Source organism: Cibotium barometz, chromosome 52, assembly GCF_041138505.1.
Source record: "Cibotium barometz isolate CiBa-2024 chromosome 52, ASM4113850v1, whole genome shotgun sequence".
NCBI classification, from domain to species: domain Eukaryota; kingdom Viridiplantae; phylum Streptophyta; class Polypodiopsida; order Cyatheales; family Cibotiaceae; genus Cibotium; species Cibotium barometz.
In genome coordinates, this window is record NC_141097.1 from 69881 (window position 1) to 86953 (window position 17073).

The 17073-nt window shown below is 46.3% G+C and overlaps 2 protein-coding genes across 2 annotated transcripts in view; both read right to left on the bottom strand.

The window, feature by feature from the left end:
- The window catches only part of LOC147608649 (uncharacterized), a 57824-nt gene that overhangs the window by 26478 nt on the left and 14273 nt on the right, over window positions 1-17073 (bottom strand). The window lies entirely within an intron of this gene.
- Window positions 1298-11702, bottom strand: LOC147608650 (uncharacterized). The gene is made up of 5 exons (XM_086788780.1): window positions 11202-11702; window positions 10244-10818; window positions 9795-10143; window positions 9657-9688; window positions 1298-1454 (listed from the first exon to the last, which is right to left on the bottom strand). The coding sequence occupies exons 1-5, from the start codon at window positions 11700-11702 to the stop codon at window positions 1298-1300; spliced, it is 1614 nt and encodes a 537-aa protein (XP_086644906.1).

The following is a 17073-nucleotide window of genomic DNA, read 5'->3' on the forward strand; positions in this document are numbered from 1 at the left end:
TTTGGGCTTATCTATGGCTGTTTGAGCTTCCTCTGTACTATGATGCATCCTTCCTTTCTAAAATACTCCATTTCTGGACTTGAAATACCTAAGTTTATAAGTATTTTTTTAAAACACCGTATTTTATCGTACGATAAGAAAAAAAAATTATATCGTACCATATTTTCCCGTACGGTATCGTATCATACAAACCGTATAGTATCGTACCTGACAACTATGTCATGGTTGAGGGAACATCTCCCAAGAAATGGAAAGACTTCAAAAAGCAGTTTTATGTTCAGTTTTTACCTAAGAAGTTTGACGATGATGTACACCTTGCATGGGAAAGATTGCGGATGGAAACAGGTGAGACAGCTGATCATTACAAGAAATTTTGGGATGCATATCTCAAGATTATATATACCTAGATGAATCCAAGAACATGACCAAATTCACCTTATAAGAAAGTGCAATTTATAACCTCATGGTAGTAGTTATCCACAAGACAATAAACCATCAACTCCATCATGCATAGTGTGGACTCGGCCATAATGAAGCCTAGCACTAAGGAGCACTAAGGATTATAACAAACAAAAAGAATTATTATGACAAAAAGGTAATTGATAGGGCATATGCACCACTAAAGATCGAAAGAATTAACACAATATCAACTAGCTAGAAACATGCCCAAATTCACCTTATAAGAAAGTGCAATTTATAAACTCATGGTAGTAGTCATCCACAAGACAATAAACCACCAACTCCATCATGCATAGTACGGGCTCAACCATAATAAAACCTAGCACTAATGATTACAATAAATAGAAAGAATTATTACAACAAAAAGGTAGTTGATAGGGCATATGCACCACTAAATATAGAAAGAATTAACACAACATCAACTGGCTACAACCTGGACGAAAACTTCACATATGTGAAATTTGCATATCTCAAAATTACTCCTTTTAAAGAGATTTCTGAGAAGTCTTAGTTAAGAAAGTATCGGGCTGGTTTGCATGACAACATTCAAGATTTTGTGAATGTATGTCCTAACGATACCATCCAAGATTTGATGCATTCAACTTCAGTTCTTGCCAGGGTCTACATGGTAGACGAACCAAAGAAAAAGACAAGTATTGGAGATCAAAAGTCTTCGGTACTTGAGAAGAGTGAGAACTCCAAGCATAGGTTTCAGCCTATGAAGCCGCTTCAAAGGGGTATTCCAAACTCCTACAAACAAAAGCACAACTTGACCATAGAGCAAATAGAGGTCTACCGCAAGGAAAATGTCATGTGCATGCCTGTGCCATGGCTAATCCTATGCAAGAACTGTCTTAATCCCTGAATAATCATCAGTAAGGTCATTCATCAATGTAGTAGCATCATCGACAGCATCTTCATCAACAGTAACATTAACATCATCATCATCATCGTCACCAACACCATTAGCTTCTGCAACTTGGTTGAACACAATGCTAATCAATATACTTAAATACACTAAGATTTGATGGACACTTGCTCAAATACAAGAAGTAAATTGCTGAATTGACAAGAGACACACAATGAGCCGGAACGGCCAACCCCTCCCTCAAATAAAGTATATTGATCTTGGGAGAATCAAGTACATAGTGTCATGGGCATTTCTGACCAGATTTCCATACCAATGCATATGAATACGGTATTGCAAACAAGTGGTTGTTGATGTAGACTTGCAATTCACACTACCCTCTCAAGTGCCCATGTTCCCTACCATCAGCTCTCTATTGTTCCACCAACACATGGTAGCAACAATCTGCAAGAGAGCACGTGGGACAAGAGAACACTACACAGGGTATGTGATCTTGTAATCCGGTTCCTCCCTCCTGCTACTTGCTTCCATATTTAAGCATTAAAGCTTACCAATTGCAACTAGAGTCAATGACAGCGGAAGTCTTCGCGATGGAAGTCCTTGGAGTGAAGAGATCGTCGATTTTGTCGCATTTCTTTGCGACAAAAGTCTTCAAGAGGATGAAGGGAACCTTGGGAAAGCTTCCCCTATGGTTCAACTTGAGAAAGGAGGACTGAAATTAGGTTTTCCAGCAAAAAGACCAGAAATTACAGCAATAAAGAGAGCTGTTTTGCTGAATTTCAGTCATTGGGAGTGTGTAAGAGAGTGATTAGCATCCGGAAACACTCTTGGGAGCTTGAGAAACACCTTAGCAAGCTTGGAAATGGAGTTGGGAAGGAGAAAAGTGCAAAAAATGCACCCCATGAAGGAGGCGCCAAACTCTAGAGAGAGGAGTGAGATGGTGAGCTGTCCAGTGCATGTGGTAGGCAAGTGCTTTGTGGAGCAAGCTAGAGTGGACACATGGCTGGTTACTCCCTTTGTACAAAGGGGATAAGGTCTGGGCGGTGGACATTAGGTTATGTCCACCTCGGGACATCAGTGTGTGTGAACACCGGGCTGGTCATAATTTATAAGTGAGGTTTGGTCGCCCAAAACTTAATGAAGTGTGTACACACTCACTTATAAATAAGTGCTAACTCCTAAGGCTAGGTTTATGACCAATACTTACCACCTGTCACATTCCACATAACCATGTCAGCAGACAGTTTCACACGCACAGTTCACGGGCGGGCGTTTCCTTACCCCAAACTACACATTGGTCAAGCAAGCATGAAAACAGCATGCAATTTCAATCGCAAGCAAGCACATAAAGATGCTATGCAATGCAGCATTGGTATGGACAATCCCCGTTCATGAGACTATACCAAAATAGACGTGCTCCAGGCACGTACACAAGGTACCAGACCCAATGGAACACCAATCCACCAAGCATTTCCAGGCATGTACTGTCATGTGCATGAAAGTTGCCATGGACATTCTCAGATGCTAGTCCAGAAGAGGCAGCCAGATAAAGAGTATGAGAACCAAATAGAACTAGGACCAGGATTTATGAAGCACATAATGGTATTTGGCAGTGTGAGACTAGGAGCAAGGCATGGAAGAGATGGAAGGACAGTCGGCCGAGAACATAAGCTGTCGGCTGTACCAGATTAGTGTCGGACTGTACGCGCATCAAGACAAACCAGTCGGACAGCGTTTAAAGTATTTTATGCATTGTAGGCTGGCTGGCCGACCAGCCAGCCAGCCTACAATGCATAAAATACTTTAGTGGTATTTATGAAGCACATAATGGTATTTGGCAGTGTGAGACTAGGAGCAAGGCATGGAAGAGATGGAAGGACAGTCGGCCGAGAACATAAGCTGTCGGCTGTACCAGATTAGTGTCGGACTGTAGGCACATCAAGACAAACCAGTCGGACAGCGTTTAAAGTATTTTATGCATTGTAGGCTGGCCGACTGCTGGCTGGCCGACCAGCAGTCGGCCAGTCTGCCAAGTCTTCAAGAAAGGCCTATAAAAGCGCAGAGGTGCTCCTCAATGTAATCATTCAATCCTCTAAGGATTGGGTCCTTAGGGTCCTAGAGTAGGACAAGGATTTGGGTGTTTACCACCTTTTGTATAAGGCAGCCTATGGCTACAGCTGTAGTGGAGGTACCTTTTTGTACCATATTAAGATACTGAATTTCTAGCATCTCTCTCTCTCTCTACTCTCTCTTCTTATATGCGTTTTGCATCAGCATGTTTCCATGAGTGTTTAGGGCTGAAAGAAGACCTCAGGAGCTTCCGCGTGTTACATTGGTATCAGAGCATCAGGCTCTGCAAAGCTAAACACTAAATCAGTCCCATATGATGGTGTACAGGTCCAAGGTACAGGAAAGTACACGAATACGAAGCCCAAGGCAAGGAACACAGAATCGAGAAGAGCTCCCAGGAGGTTTGTTGGTGGTGTTCCACAGAGCCAAAGGAATGGCAGTCTTGTGAGCCAGATAGGTTCTCGAGCAACGGTCCCAAGGGAGGTTTACCCTCCAAGGGGTGATGTGAGAGTGCCACACTCATTTCTCAGGAATGAAGACCAAGACAGTGTTCAGAGTCAAGGCAAGAATGGATTGTGGACTAGATGGAATGGATGCATAGATCTTATTCTGAGACAGAGTGGTTTTGGAGAACGGGCCAGGATTTCAGAGAAAAGGGTTGCCAGGGACGGATGGATGACAAAGGGACTCTAGGAAAAGATTGGGATGATGACAGTCATCCAAGAACAGGTTGGAATCCCGTCATCAAGTTTAGCACAGGGGAATGTCATGTGCATGAAAGATGCCATGGACATTCTCAGATGCTGGTCCAGAAGAGGCAGCCAGATAAAGAGTATGAGAACCAGATAGAACCAGGACCAGGATTTATGGAGCACAGAATGCTATTTGGCACTGAGACTAGGAGCAAGGCATGGAAGAGATGGAAGGACAATCGGCTGAGAACATAAGCTGTCTGTTGTACCAGATTAGTGTTGGGCTGCAAGCGCATCAAGACAAACCAATCAGACAGCGTTTAAAGTATTTTATGCATTGTAGGCTGGCCGACCAGCAATCGGCCAATCTGCCAAGTCTTCAAGAAAGGCCTATAAAAGCGCAAAGGTGCTCCTCAATGTAATCATTCAATCCTCTAGGGCTTGGGTCCTTAGGGTCCTAGAGTAGAACAAGGTTTTGGGTGTTTACCACCTTTTGTATAAGGCAACCTATGGCTGTAGTGGAGGTACCTTTTTGTACCATATTAAGATACTGAATTTCCAACATCTCTCTCTCTCTCTACTCTCTTCTTATCTGCGTTTTGCATCAGCATGTTTCCATGAGTGTTTAGGGCTGAAAGAAGAACTCCAGAGCTTCCGCGTGTTACATGTACACAGAGGCACAAGTCCCAACGGAAAGCCAAGTCCACAGTATCACATGAGTGGCATCAATCCCCGACATATACCACTGCCATGGACACCAGTCCAATGTACATACATGATAAGAAAGCACGGGTGGACCAATTGGGTAGCCAAATGGTGACATCCCCCCCCGGCTTCTAAACAGTTGTCCGCAACTGAAAAGCATCCAAATATGTCTGAAGCACATGCGGGCAATCTCTGAAGAACTCTTCATCTACCCATTTAGCATCAATGGGAAGATAGTTCTTAAACTTCACAAGGTAACGCCTGACAACTTTGCCTGCAGCAAGCTTGAGTTCCTTGTGATACACAATCTGCTCTGGCTGAAAGATCTCCTTAAGCTCATCCACTTCTGGTGGATCCTCAATGATCGTCTCACTGGGCTCCGGCCCTACATACTTGCAAAGGAGACTCACATGAAAAGCATTGTGTATGTGCCAATGACTAGGTAATGCCAATCTGAAAGCCACTTCATTGATCTTCTTGATCACTCGAAAAGCCCATAGTACTTGGTTGCAAGCTTAGGATATGCACCCTCTTTGCCAGGCCTCTTTGCAAGTCTTGCTTTCTCAAATTTCAGAAATACCCAATCATTCTCTTTAACATCCAATTGCCTTCTATGCTTGTCGGCAGTCTTTTTATGCTTGTCTTGTGACCTTGCAATGGCTGTCCGCACCTGAGCAAAAGCAATATCCAAGTCTCTTACATACTCATCAGCTGCAAATATCTCATCCTTTCTGCGAAGGATGGGTGGCAAAACCACCTTACCATAAACAATCTCATACGAGGCCTTTCTCGTAGATGCATGCACCGTATTGTTGTATGCAAATTCCACAAGCGGTAAGTACTTCTCCCAAGAAGACTTCTGATCCGCCACATAACATTTCAAAAGATCCAACACGGCTGAATTTGCAGCCTCACTTTGCCCATCCGTTTGAGGGTGATAAGCTGATGAGAAGTCCAATTTGGTGCCCATATTATCAAATAAGGCCCGCCAAAAGAGACTTGTAGTCCTGGGATCTCTATCCCCCACAATGGACTTCGGCATTCCATGATGTTTGAACACTTGTGCAAGATATATTTTAACCATATGCTCAGCTTTGATGGTCTTTTTGATCGGCAAGAAATGAGCTTTTGCTTGCTAAACCTGTCCACAATTGTCCAAATTGCATCATTACTCTGTTGGGTCCGTGGCAAGTCCATAATGAAATCCATTGTAATAATTTCCCATGGCTGCGTGAGAATAGGCAATGGCTGAAGCAAGCCTGGTGCCTTTTGCCTATCAAATTTCACCTTTTGATGACAGGTGATACATGCACGTACATGTGCCTCTACGTCCTTCCGCATACCTGGCCAAAAGAAATACCGCTCAATCATGTGCGAAGTAGGCATTATGCCTCTATGACCAGCATATGGAGGAGTATGGCACTCATCCAAAACCTTTTGCCTTATGTCAAACACCACACATAGGCAATTATCTTTCATGAGATAACCCTCTTTGATCACATATGAGGCATGTGCATGACCAGCCATCAAATCAGCCCAAATAGTGGCAAAATCAGCATCCGTATGATACAAATCATGCATGGTAGACAAGTCCCCATGAGAGGCAACCGAGATAGCTGCTACATACGGCTTTCGTGACAATGCATCAGCCACCACATTCTTCTTTCCCCGGGTGTGCAAGATCTGAAAATGAAACATAGAGAGAAAATTGGCCATCCTCATATGCTTCTCTGACAACTTAGTTTGGGTAAGAAAATACCTCAAACTCTGGTGATCTGTCTTCACAGTGAAATCAGCCCCAAGAAGGTAATGTTTCCATATAGTAAGTGCATGAATTACAGTCAAGAACTCTTTCTCATAAATGCCAAGAGATAGCTCTGCATCATGCAATCTACAACTCTCATAAGCCATGGCATGTCCCTCTTGATTAAGGACAGCTCCTATGCAATTTCCAGATGCACAATCATCAAACATGAACAAAGCGGGCTGATTCTTGAGCTGTCCCCAAGCTTTACATACAACCCTATCTTTGCTATCATGTGAAGTGTTGCCCTGCACATCCGGAACCATATGCACATTAGACTTTGATGCATTTGCATTATCACGCTTCTTCTTGTTGGGGCATGCCTTTGCAATATGCTCGGTGCTACCACAAGTAAAGCATTTCCCCTCACCCATATATTGCTTTTCTGCTCTGGAGTGAGACCATAGTCTCTCAGTTTGAAGGGACGCTTCTTGGTAGTGTTATTTTCAGCCTTTGGACCATTTTTATCTTGGTTTTGGTCCGTTTTAGGTGGCTGTCCATCATTTTGTAGATTTTGGACAGCCCTCTCTTTGCCTTGAAATGAGGGTTTAGCCTTATTGGATCGACTCAATTTGAGTTCCAATTGCTCAGTGGCGGTGGCGGTGGCGGCTGCGATTAGTTGGTGTAAAGTATGGCCAGGATACATTTGTAGTCCCGCTTTGTACACGGATTGCAATCCCAATTGAAACCTTCTCTTCCTTTCCGTCTCGGTGACATGCATAAATGGAGACACTTCCAAAAGCACTTTCCAAAACTTTTGTACATATGCATTTACCAATTCCCCCTCATTTTGTTTCACCCAATCCCAGTTCATTGTTATCTCATTCAATGCATTGGGAGGCAAGAATTGAGCATAGAACCTCTCCTTAAACTCTTCCCATGATCTAACAAGATTCGGTGAGAGCTTCTCCGTGAGCCACCAATGGGCAGCAGTGCCTTTCATGAACATGCCTAACATGCCGGATCATTGATTTCTGAGTGAAATCCTCATCACTGAAAGCAATATCAAACTGGGCAATAAAAGCAAGTGCCTTTGTACATCATATTCTCCATGATATGTGTCAAACTTCACAGATTTGTCTCCGGCTTTGAAGTCAAGAGACTTTGATGCATGTGCGTGCATCTCAACATATTTTCCCCCATGTTTGTCCATTGGGACAGCCCCTCTGACTGGCATCATTTTAGGACCAAAAGGTGATGCATAAGGCATAGATACATGTGCCCTGTAAGCATGAGACATGGCTGGCCCCTCAACATGCATTGATACATTTTCAGCCATAGCTTCTCCCTCACAACTCAAGAATCAGCCCGCTTTGTTCATGTTTAATGATTGTGCATCTGAAAATTTCATATCCACATAGATGGCACTTACTTTGGGTATTGAAGTGGAGGACATGGGTCCTCAAATTGAAGCAGGGACTGCCTTTGTTGACAGAGAAGTGCAGGTCATGCTTATTTTTGGCACGTTGCGCATACACATTCAAGGCTATGTGGATCATGAGGATTTTCTTGTGGCGCCTTTGAATGGCTGTGATGTATTGCTTGGAAAGCCTTGGCATACACGTATTGATCCGTGCAAGGCTTACAAGACCAACAGGATCACCTTCATGCATAAAGGCCGAGAGCATGTAATTGATGCTGGTGAAGAGGGTGATACCATTTCCCTTGTATCTCATGTACAAATTAAGAAAGTAATGAAAAAGAGTATTTTTGCGTACTTGATTTTTGTACGAGATCATGTTGAGGAAAATAATGTACATGTAAACACTCTTAGTAATGATAGACTGAATTTTTTGCAAGAGCAAAATGATTGTTTTGCTGATGAGTTACCAAATGAGTTGCCACCCGTACGACCGGAAGATCGTTGCATTGATCTTGTGCCGGGTAACTATCCACCTAATAGGCCAGCCTATCGTGTAAGTGCATCCCAAAAAGAGGAGATCATGAAGCAAGTGAATGAGCTTCTTGAGAAGGGTTTGGTTCAGCCAAGCTCTTCCCCATATTGTTCACCCGTCCTCTTGGTTCAAAAGAAGGATGGATCCTTCCGTATGTCTGTGGATTATAGAGCTTTGAATAAGCTTACCATCAAGAATCGGTTTCTGATTCCACGCATAGACGACATCCTTGACAAGTTGGATGGATCGGCATACTTTAGCCGAATTGATCTCAAGAGTGGGTATCATCAAGTGCGTGTAGTGCCTAAGGATGTACACAAAACTACTTTCAAGACAGCATTTGGGCTTTATGAGTATCTTGTTATGCCTTTTGGTCTTACAAATGCCCCGGCTACATTCAATAAAATAATGGATTGCATATTCCGTGGGTACAGGAAATTTACAGGTGTCTTCTTTGATGACATCCTAGTCTTCTCGAAGACCGAAGAAGAGCATAGAGCTCATTTGGCCATTGTTTTTGAAGAACTCCCTAAGCATAAACTCATAAATGCAAAGAAGAGTGAGTTCTTCTTGTCAGAGAGATACATTATCTTGGGCATATTGTGTCCAAAGATGGAGTGCGGATGGATCTTGCAAAGATTGATACAATTCGGAATTGGCCCGAATTGAGTTCGATGCATGAGATCCGTAGTTTTCTTGGATTATGCTCTGATACCAATGCAACTTGGTTGAACACAATGCTAATCAATATACTTAAATACACTAAGATCTGATGGACACTTGCTCAAATACAAGAAGTAAATTGCTGAATTGACAAGAGACACACAATGAGCCAGAACGGCCGACCCCTCCCTCAAATAAAGTATATTGATATTGGGAGAATCAAGTACATAGTGTCATGGGCATTTCTGACCAGATTTCCATACCAATGCATATGAATACAGTCTAGGCAAGCTTTGAAACCTTTGGAGTTGGTACACACTGACTTGCAAGGTGGTACCAAACGTTATGTACCGTACAGATCCATATGTACTGTACGTTGTTTGGCACGGAAAAAAATTTTAAGGTACGAAAAATACATACCATTGGTAAAAATACATAAAAATTTTAAGTACGAAAAATACATACCATTGGTAAAATTTTAAGGTACGAAAAATACATACCATTTGCGCTCACAAGCACCTGCTGAACAATCCTGCACTCCAATTCAAAAAAAGTGCTTCAATCATGTGAGCTCGACAATTCCCAACAAGCTTCACAAGACTAGTTCATATGGCATAGTACATACATGATATACATACCTGAGATAGCACTCGTAGAGCTATATCTGTAAGCTGTGGAAGACCCTGTCTTCCATAGTTTTGCCACCAAGTAAGAGGAAGCTTGGTGGCCTGTGGTCTAAGAGCAACAACTCTAGCAAATGAGGGTCCCAAGTTGTTGACCCAGCTACAAAGCTCCGCATCAATCTCCAATTGCTGCTCCACATCATACATACTATTAATGTACCTATCTCGTAAGGTGAGCAGCTCCCTATCATGAAAGAGAAGTGGCGTCTCGTAGAAAGGATGGAGGAATGCAGCCATCCCATGAATGCGGCGACTCATATACCCCCATCGATAATCCACAATAGGCAATATATCATCTCGGCTGCTGCAAGAGTAAAATAAACAGAGAAGTGAAGCAATTAGTAAGTCAAGACTCAAGAATCAAGATTCTGTAATCGGCCATCAAGAATCAAGATTTTACTTACCAATTCTGTGTCACGAACGTACTCTGCATGAAGAGGTGGTACACTAAGCCCAAAGTGGAGCCCTCCATGTCTGTGACTCGCAGAAGTACAAATACTGGCTGCAAAGCCACTAAGAGAGTTTGCACATCCGTCCAGAGGGTCTCATCCAATATCCGTCTCTGTATGTATTTGGTGGGCTCTGTCTGTGAATGATACATATCTCTCCACTTTGGATCCACAACTGTCTGTAATAGTGGATCTCTCAATTTGAAAAGCCTGTGTAGCACCAAATACATATAGGCAAATCTTGTCTTGGATGGCCGCACCATATCTAGCTTGTTGTGGCTCCTAGAGATAGCCAATGCCTGGTGCTTCTTTCTGAAGAATGTAGTGATCTTCACGGCATCAGAAACTATGGGTTGCACCCAACTCACCTTACCTATGTCCTCCATAAGCAAATCAAGGCAATGGGCGACACACGGAGTCCACACAATGCGAGGAAACTCCGCCTCCACCATGTCTCCCATTGCCTTGCAATTAGCAGCATTGTCTGTTAAAACCTGCACCACATTTTCTGGACCATCCTCAACAATTGCCTAGAGAATATGCTCATAGATACTCTCAGCAGTGATGCGTTCGCCTGCCTTCCCAGCATCCACAGCGCGTAAGAAATACGTACCAAGACATGAAGAGACAAGAATATTGATGATGTGTCATCGCCGTGTGTCACTCCAGCCATCCGAAATGATAGTGCAACCAAATTGTTGCCAACCTGCTTTCACTGGCACCAATGCCTTGTCTATCAAGGCCTTTTGCTCATCAAGCATCGTGGTGCACATCTTTTTGTACTCAAGCCTTGACCATGACTCCGTGTGTCCAACCTGGGCTATAGCTCTCACCATCCTCTTCCATTGGTCACTCCTCAAAACATTGAAGGAGATATTGCACTCTATGAGAGTGCGAGCAATCTCCATCTCACCCACCTTTTGCCTTTCTTTGACCCAAGACCGTGAGAAGGCAAGGTGGTTTGCCTTTGCATATATGCATCACCCTCATCCTCATCTTGCATGACAGAAGGCCTCTTTCTGGCAGACGATGCCTGCTCAGAAGAGGCAAGCTGAGATTGTGAATCCTCATCAACCTGCGTGGATGGACCGGCCAAGTCCCCAAGAAGAGCATCATGAAGCTCATCCTGTGTCTCTTGCGCGCCTCTTCCTCTTCCAGCTGCCCCCATTGCAGGGAAATTTTCAGCAATCAACTGATCTCTTAATGCTTGTGGCACTCTCTTGCACCCTGCACAATTGTTGGTGGTGCCAATGCCTGTGAGGTGCTTGATGACACGAGTGATTGTGCTCGTGAGGGTGAAATTGCAGTACTTGCACTGCCATTGTCGAGTGCCACTACCTACCTGCCCTGGAGTAGTCACAATGCGAATGACGTTTGTGTGCTCCTTCCAGTATGGGTTCTCTCGCTTCGGCATGATTGCTCTAACAAATTCAATGCACAATGCCATACAATTTCAATCAAGATTCAACAATCATGCAATGCATAATATTTAGTGGGCAGCTCAACTGAGAGAGAGAGAGAGAGAGAGAGAGAGAGAGAGAGAGAGACTTGAAGGAGAGAGAGGCTGAGAGCTGAATGCACGGTCCACAGATGGTGGGCTAAGGCTCTGAGAGAGAGAGAGAGAGAGTTATGTTGCTGCCTTGGGGGCCTGAGCAAGGGTGGGTGGGGAAAGAGGGGCGGGCCAGCATATTGCCAACCGTACTGGGCGCCTATGCACAGAGGCGCGAAGCGAACAGGGGCGGTGAGGGCAAAGGCGAACTGAGGCGGCGGTGAGCAGGGGGCGGCCCAGGGAGAAGGCGGCGACGACAGTAGCGAACAGAGAGTGCAACTGTAGAGGAGAGAGAGCATGGCGGCTGGCCCTTACCGGAAGGTTGAGGTCGTACGGCCTCCAGAGTCCAGACGCAAGACGCAAGCATGCCGCACAGAAGGACAAAACGGCAAAACGTTTATCGCAAGCGAAACCCCAAAAAAAACATACGGATTGATCCGTACATACGGATCCCCGTACGGTACGGATTGGATCCGTACGTACGTTTTGATCCTACCTTGCTGACTTGTGTGGACCTATGCAAACCCCATCCTTGGGAGGTTTTTGGTACTTTATGCTGCTTGTTGATGATTGTAGCAAATTCACATGGGTTTATTTCCTTTCCTAGAAGGACCAAGCTTTTGCTCGGTTCAAGGAGTAGCATGTTATGGTGGAGAAAGAGTCTGGATTGCAGATAAAGACTCTTCGGGCTGACAAAGGAGGAGAGCTTCTAATGCGTTTGTGCGGTTTTGTGCCAAGCATGGCATCAAGCGGGAGCTGGCCAATTCAGGTTTGCCTTTAAAGAATGGGGTGGTTGAGCGAAAGAACCGGACTGTGGTGGAGATGGCGAGGACGATGCTGGAGCATCGTGATCTTCCTCGTCTATGGCTATCCATATCCTCAACCGATCTCCAATGACTTCAGTACCAAAGATGACTCCATTTGAGGATTATTTTGGCAAGAAACTAGATGTCTCCCATTTCCGTGTGTTTGGGAGTGATGCCTATGTTCACATTCCAAAGAAGTAGAGGGGGAAGCTTGACTCAAAGTCCCAGAAGCTTGTGTTTGTGGGATATAATTCTCTTTCCAAAGGCTACAGGTTGTATGACCTGGAGCGGAACGAGGTTGTTGTCAGCAGAGATGTTTTTGATGAGCATGTTCCGGCTTCCACTGTTGATGAGTTGCCTTTTCTTGGAGACCCACATGAGTTTGAGGATGATTCCCAGTCTATTATTCCAACTGGACAACCTCAATCACTTGAAGAGGTTGAGCCCGCAGCTGGAGTTGAGCCCCCGCAGCAGCAGCAGGAGGCTCCACATTCTGTTCGAGTACCAAGGTGGTGGTTAGACACCCTTCGAGAGTCGAGTGTTACGGAGCTTCCCTCCGAGTGGACCACAGAGGATAGACCTCGACGATCGCACAGAGTTCGTGCCAAAAGTCATTCAGCGGAGCTCTTATAGGTAAACTATGCTTTGATGTCTCGTATCATGCAAGACAAAGAGCCCACTTCCGTGAAGGAAGCTCTTTCTCAAGGTACTTGGATGCAAGTGGAACTGGATGCCATAGAGAAGAATAAAGCTTGGTAGTTGGTTCCAAGGCCATCAAAACCATCAGTCATTGGTGTCAGGTGGGTCTTTAAGACCAAGTATACGTCTAATTGGTCAGTGGACAAGCACAAAGCGAGACTTGTGGCTAAGGGTTATGCTCAGCGGCCTGGCATCGACTATGAGGATACCTTTGCACCAACAGTGAGGATGACCACGATCTTACCCTTGCCTCTTCTCAACGGTGGCTCGTATATCAGATGGATGTAATATCCACGTTCCTTAATGGTGACTTGCAGGAGGAGGTGTATGTTGAGCAGCCTCCACACTTTAAGGTTCCAGGTTCAAAGGGGATGGTTTATATGTTGCGGAAGGCCTTGTATGGTCTTAAGCAAGCTCCCAGGGCTTGGAATCAAAAGATTGATTCCTTCTTTCTACGGACTGGATTTCAGAGATCAATTGCAGATCCTAACTTGTCTCGCTTTCGGGAACGTGGTTCGGACGCGTTGATTATCCTTTATGGATGATCTCATTCTCACTGGCGGTGATATGGAGCACGTAGAAGTGACGAAGGCTACCTTGTCAAAGGATTTTGAGATGACCGACTTAGGCTTACTCCACTTCTTCTTGGGATTGGAGATTTGGCAGACCTAGAGGGGGTTCTTTGTCTCTCAGCAATGGTATGTTCATGAGTTGCTTGACGCCTTTGGGATGGAGAACTGCAAGCCTATCACGTCGTCGATGGACCCGAACACGAAGCTTACAGTGAATGATCTTGTGAGTAGGTTGTTGCCTCTCTGTATTGGAAGCTTGTTGGTTCATTGATCTGGTTATTGAACACCAGATTGGACTTCAGCTTTCTTGTGGGGTTGTTGACCTTGTTCATGCGGACGCCTTTGAAGACTCATTGGGACGCAGGGTTGCGGATCTTGAAATATCTGCAAGGTACGAAGGATCTTGGACTCTTCTATGACATTGGAGGGGAAATAAAGGACAGGGTCCCACTCCAAGGCTGGACTGACTCAAATTGGGGAGGAGATCTACATCAGGCTATGGTTTTACCCTCGGCTCAGGAGCTATTTCATGGAGCAGCAAGAGGCAGCCAGCTATTGCCTTGTCGTCTACAGAGGCACAATACCGGGTTGCTTTTTTTTTTCCGAGAAAAGATCCTTTCCATTAGTTATATAAAAACGCCCGTAGGGCTACAAAAGATCCTCTCCTGCTCACAAGAAAAACCGAGCAGAGAACAAAGCAAAGCAACCCGGGAGACTCTCCCTAGGTGCTGAAAAGTACAAGTATCAGTACAGAGAACTGAGGGGCTAAATCATACAATAGGAGGGGGGAAAAGCCAAACAGGTGGCCTGTAGAGCCAACGAGGGGACCCCGCGTGTAGGGTATAGAAGGGGACACTGCGTCAGGTGGTGTGAAAGGCCTGGCGCCGTAAGATCGCCTCATCCGAGTCGCCCCAGATGCGGTCATACTGTCCTCGCAGGGTGTGGATCAACTCCTGCCAAATCCCCCGTACAGTCTTTGCTGGTGGCTCCAGTCTCCCCTCAAAGGCCCTGAAACACCGGGCCCTCTAGGTGAACCAGATGGTGAGGCTGCTGAGGAGCTCCCATCGTAGATCCCTCTCTTGTGTCCAGCTGGCGGACGAGAAATCCGATGAAGGAACAAGGCGAGGCTGGCCCCTAATGAATCTGATGGCCTGGCTGTCCTGCTCCGTCTCATAGCCCATAGCAGGCCCTGACGAAATCGACCAAGCAGCGGCGCCCCACGTATACATACCCTCTGGAGAGAGGGGGGCCAGAATACGCAGCATCCGCAGCCAAATCTGCTGCGCCTGAGGGCAGTCCCATAGGCAATGTCTCTGTGTCTCCATAGGGTGGCCGCATCAGATGCAAGCCGCCGGAAGACGGCTGTAGACAAGCCAGGTGCCAACTGCTGAGCCCCTGTGGGCGACCAGCCACCACTGGAAAGTCGAGATCCTGCGGGCCTATCGACAAGCCCAGAGCCGGGCCCAAAAATCCTCCAGGAACTCCTGTGAGAGTCCCTGTAGCCGCCAGTGCCCCGCTGCAGCTGGCGAGACCATCCTCCTCGACGTCAAAATATGCCGCCCCAACCGAACAGTGTACTGGAAAAAGGTGATCTCTATGGCCTCAAGAGGTGCATAAGGATCATGCCACTCGTACTCACCAGGGTCCCACTGTAGCCGGGCCAAGGGGCGCGCTGCATATGCCCATATGTGCCAATCCGGGAGCACATCTGTAGGGTCTTGGTCAATATGCCACTTACGAGAAGCGGCGACCACTACCCGTATCCTCTGAAAGGTGCACTCTGCAACCAAAGGCGACTCCACCTCCACTCTCTGAAGTTTGCCCTCATCCTGAATCTCATAGTAGAGGCATCTGCCATCCTCAGTGCAAGCTCTGACAGCAATCAGGATCTCCAACTGTGTAAAGGCTCCCATCCATCGTGGGGCCACTAGCTCGAGAGGCGTGAACCACTCCTCTATGAGTGCCTCTTGAATGTCATCCCTCATAATCAACCCCCCTCTGAAGTGACTCAGCCTCTCCACCTGGATCTCCTCTGGAAGACTGCAAAAGGCCTGCCAGTCTCCAAAGCTACGTGCTAGGCCTGCCGCCAAAGGTCCCCAGGCTAGACGAGGCCGAGAACCCAGCATGTGACCCTGCTCTGTGCGAATCGTTGGGCTCCAGATGAGCGGCTGTCTGGCCCGCTCCTCAACACAAGGAGGTCTCTAAGAGAGCCCCGGTCTCAGCAGCTCCCAAGCTCTCAGGATGCTCAAAGCAAATCTGTCCTCCCATCCTCTACTGAGGCCTATCCTTCTCATCTCTATGAAGATCCATCAAATCTCTGGTGCCCAAGTGCCCCCTGCTGGGGGAGCCCGAGCCTGCAGCCGCTACAAAAGAAGCTCTTTCCAAGGCTCAGCGCCTGGAAGCAGCCCCCGAACAATAAGCTTCCCCAATAAGGCTCTACTCTGATCGACTGGATCTATAATGCCCAGGCCTCCCTGGGCCAGCGGAAGTGTAATAACTGCCCAAGCAACCTTTGCCCGAGCTGGCTGACCGTCCCACCCAGACCAAAGAAAGTTCTTGATCAGCCTCTGTACTACTTGGCTGATGCAAGAGCTCGAGAAGATTCAACAAGACGTAATGTACCACATGGTCGCTAAAAGCACCTAATTTGCCACCACCACCCTCCCAGCCAAGGATAGCCGAGCTGTACTCCAATACAAAAGCTTCTTCCGAATGCTCAGAAGAAGCGGGGCAATCTGCTGCTCATGTGACAAATCTAGTCCAATCTGGCATCCCAAATATCGCACTGCTGTGCGAGGAGGAATCCATCTAAAATCGGGATCTGGGCTCCATGCTGGAGTGGGAGCGCTACTGATCCAAAACGCCACTGTCTTGCACCAATTGATCAATGCTCCCGAAGCTGCACTAAAAACCTGGAGCGACTGCTCTGCCCGCAGAAGATTGGCCTCCTAGCCATGCAAAAATAAGCCCGTGTCGTCAACAAACTCAGCATCGAGCAGGTCCTCCCCTCGGACTAGGAGCTGGAGTCCTCTCAAACCAACCTCCTCTGCCGTCAAATACATGCTCATAGCCTCAGCAACGAAGAGAAAAAGAAAAGGGGCGAGAGGACACCCCTGACGGACTGATCTGGTCAGCTCAAAACTCGGCCCCCGTCCTCCT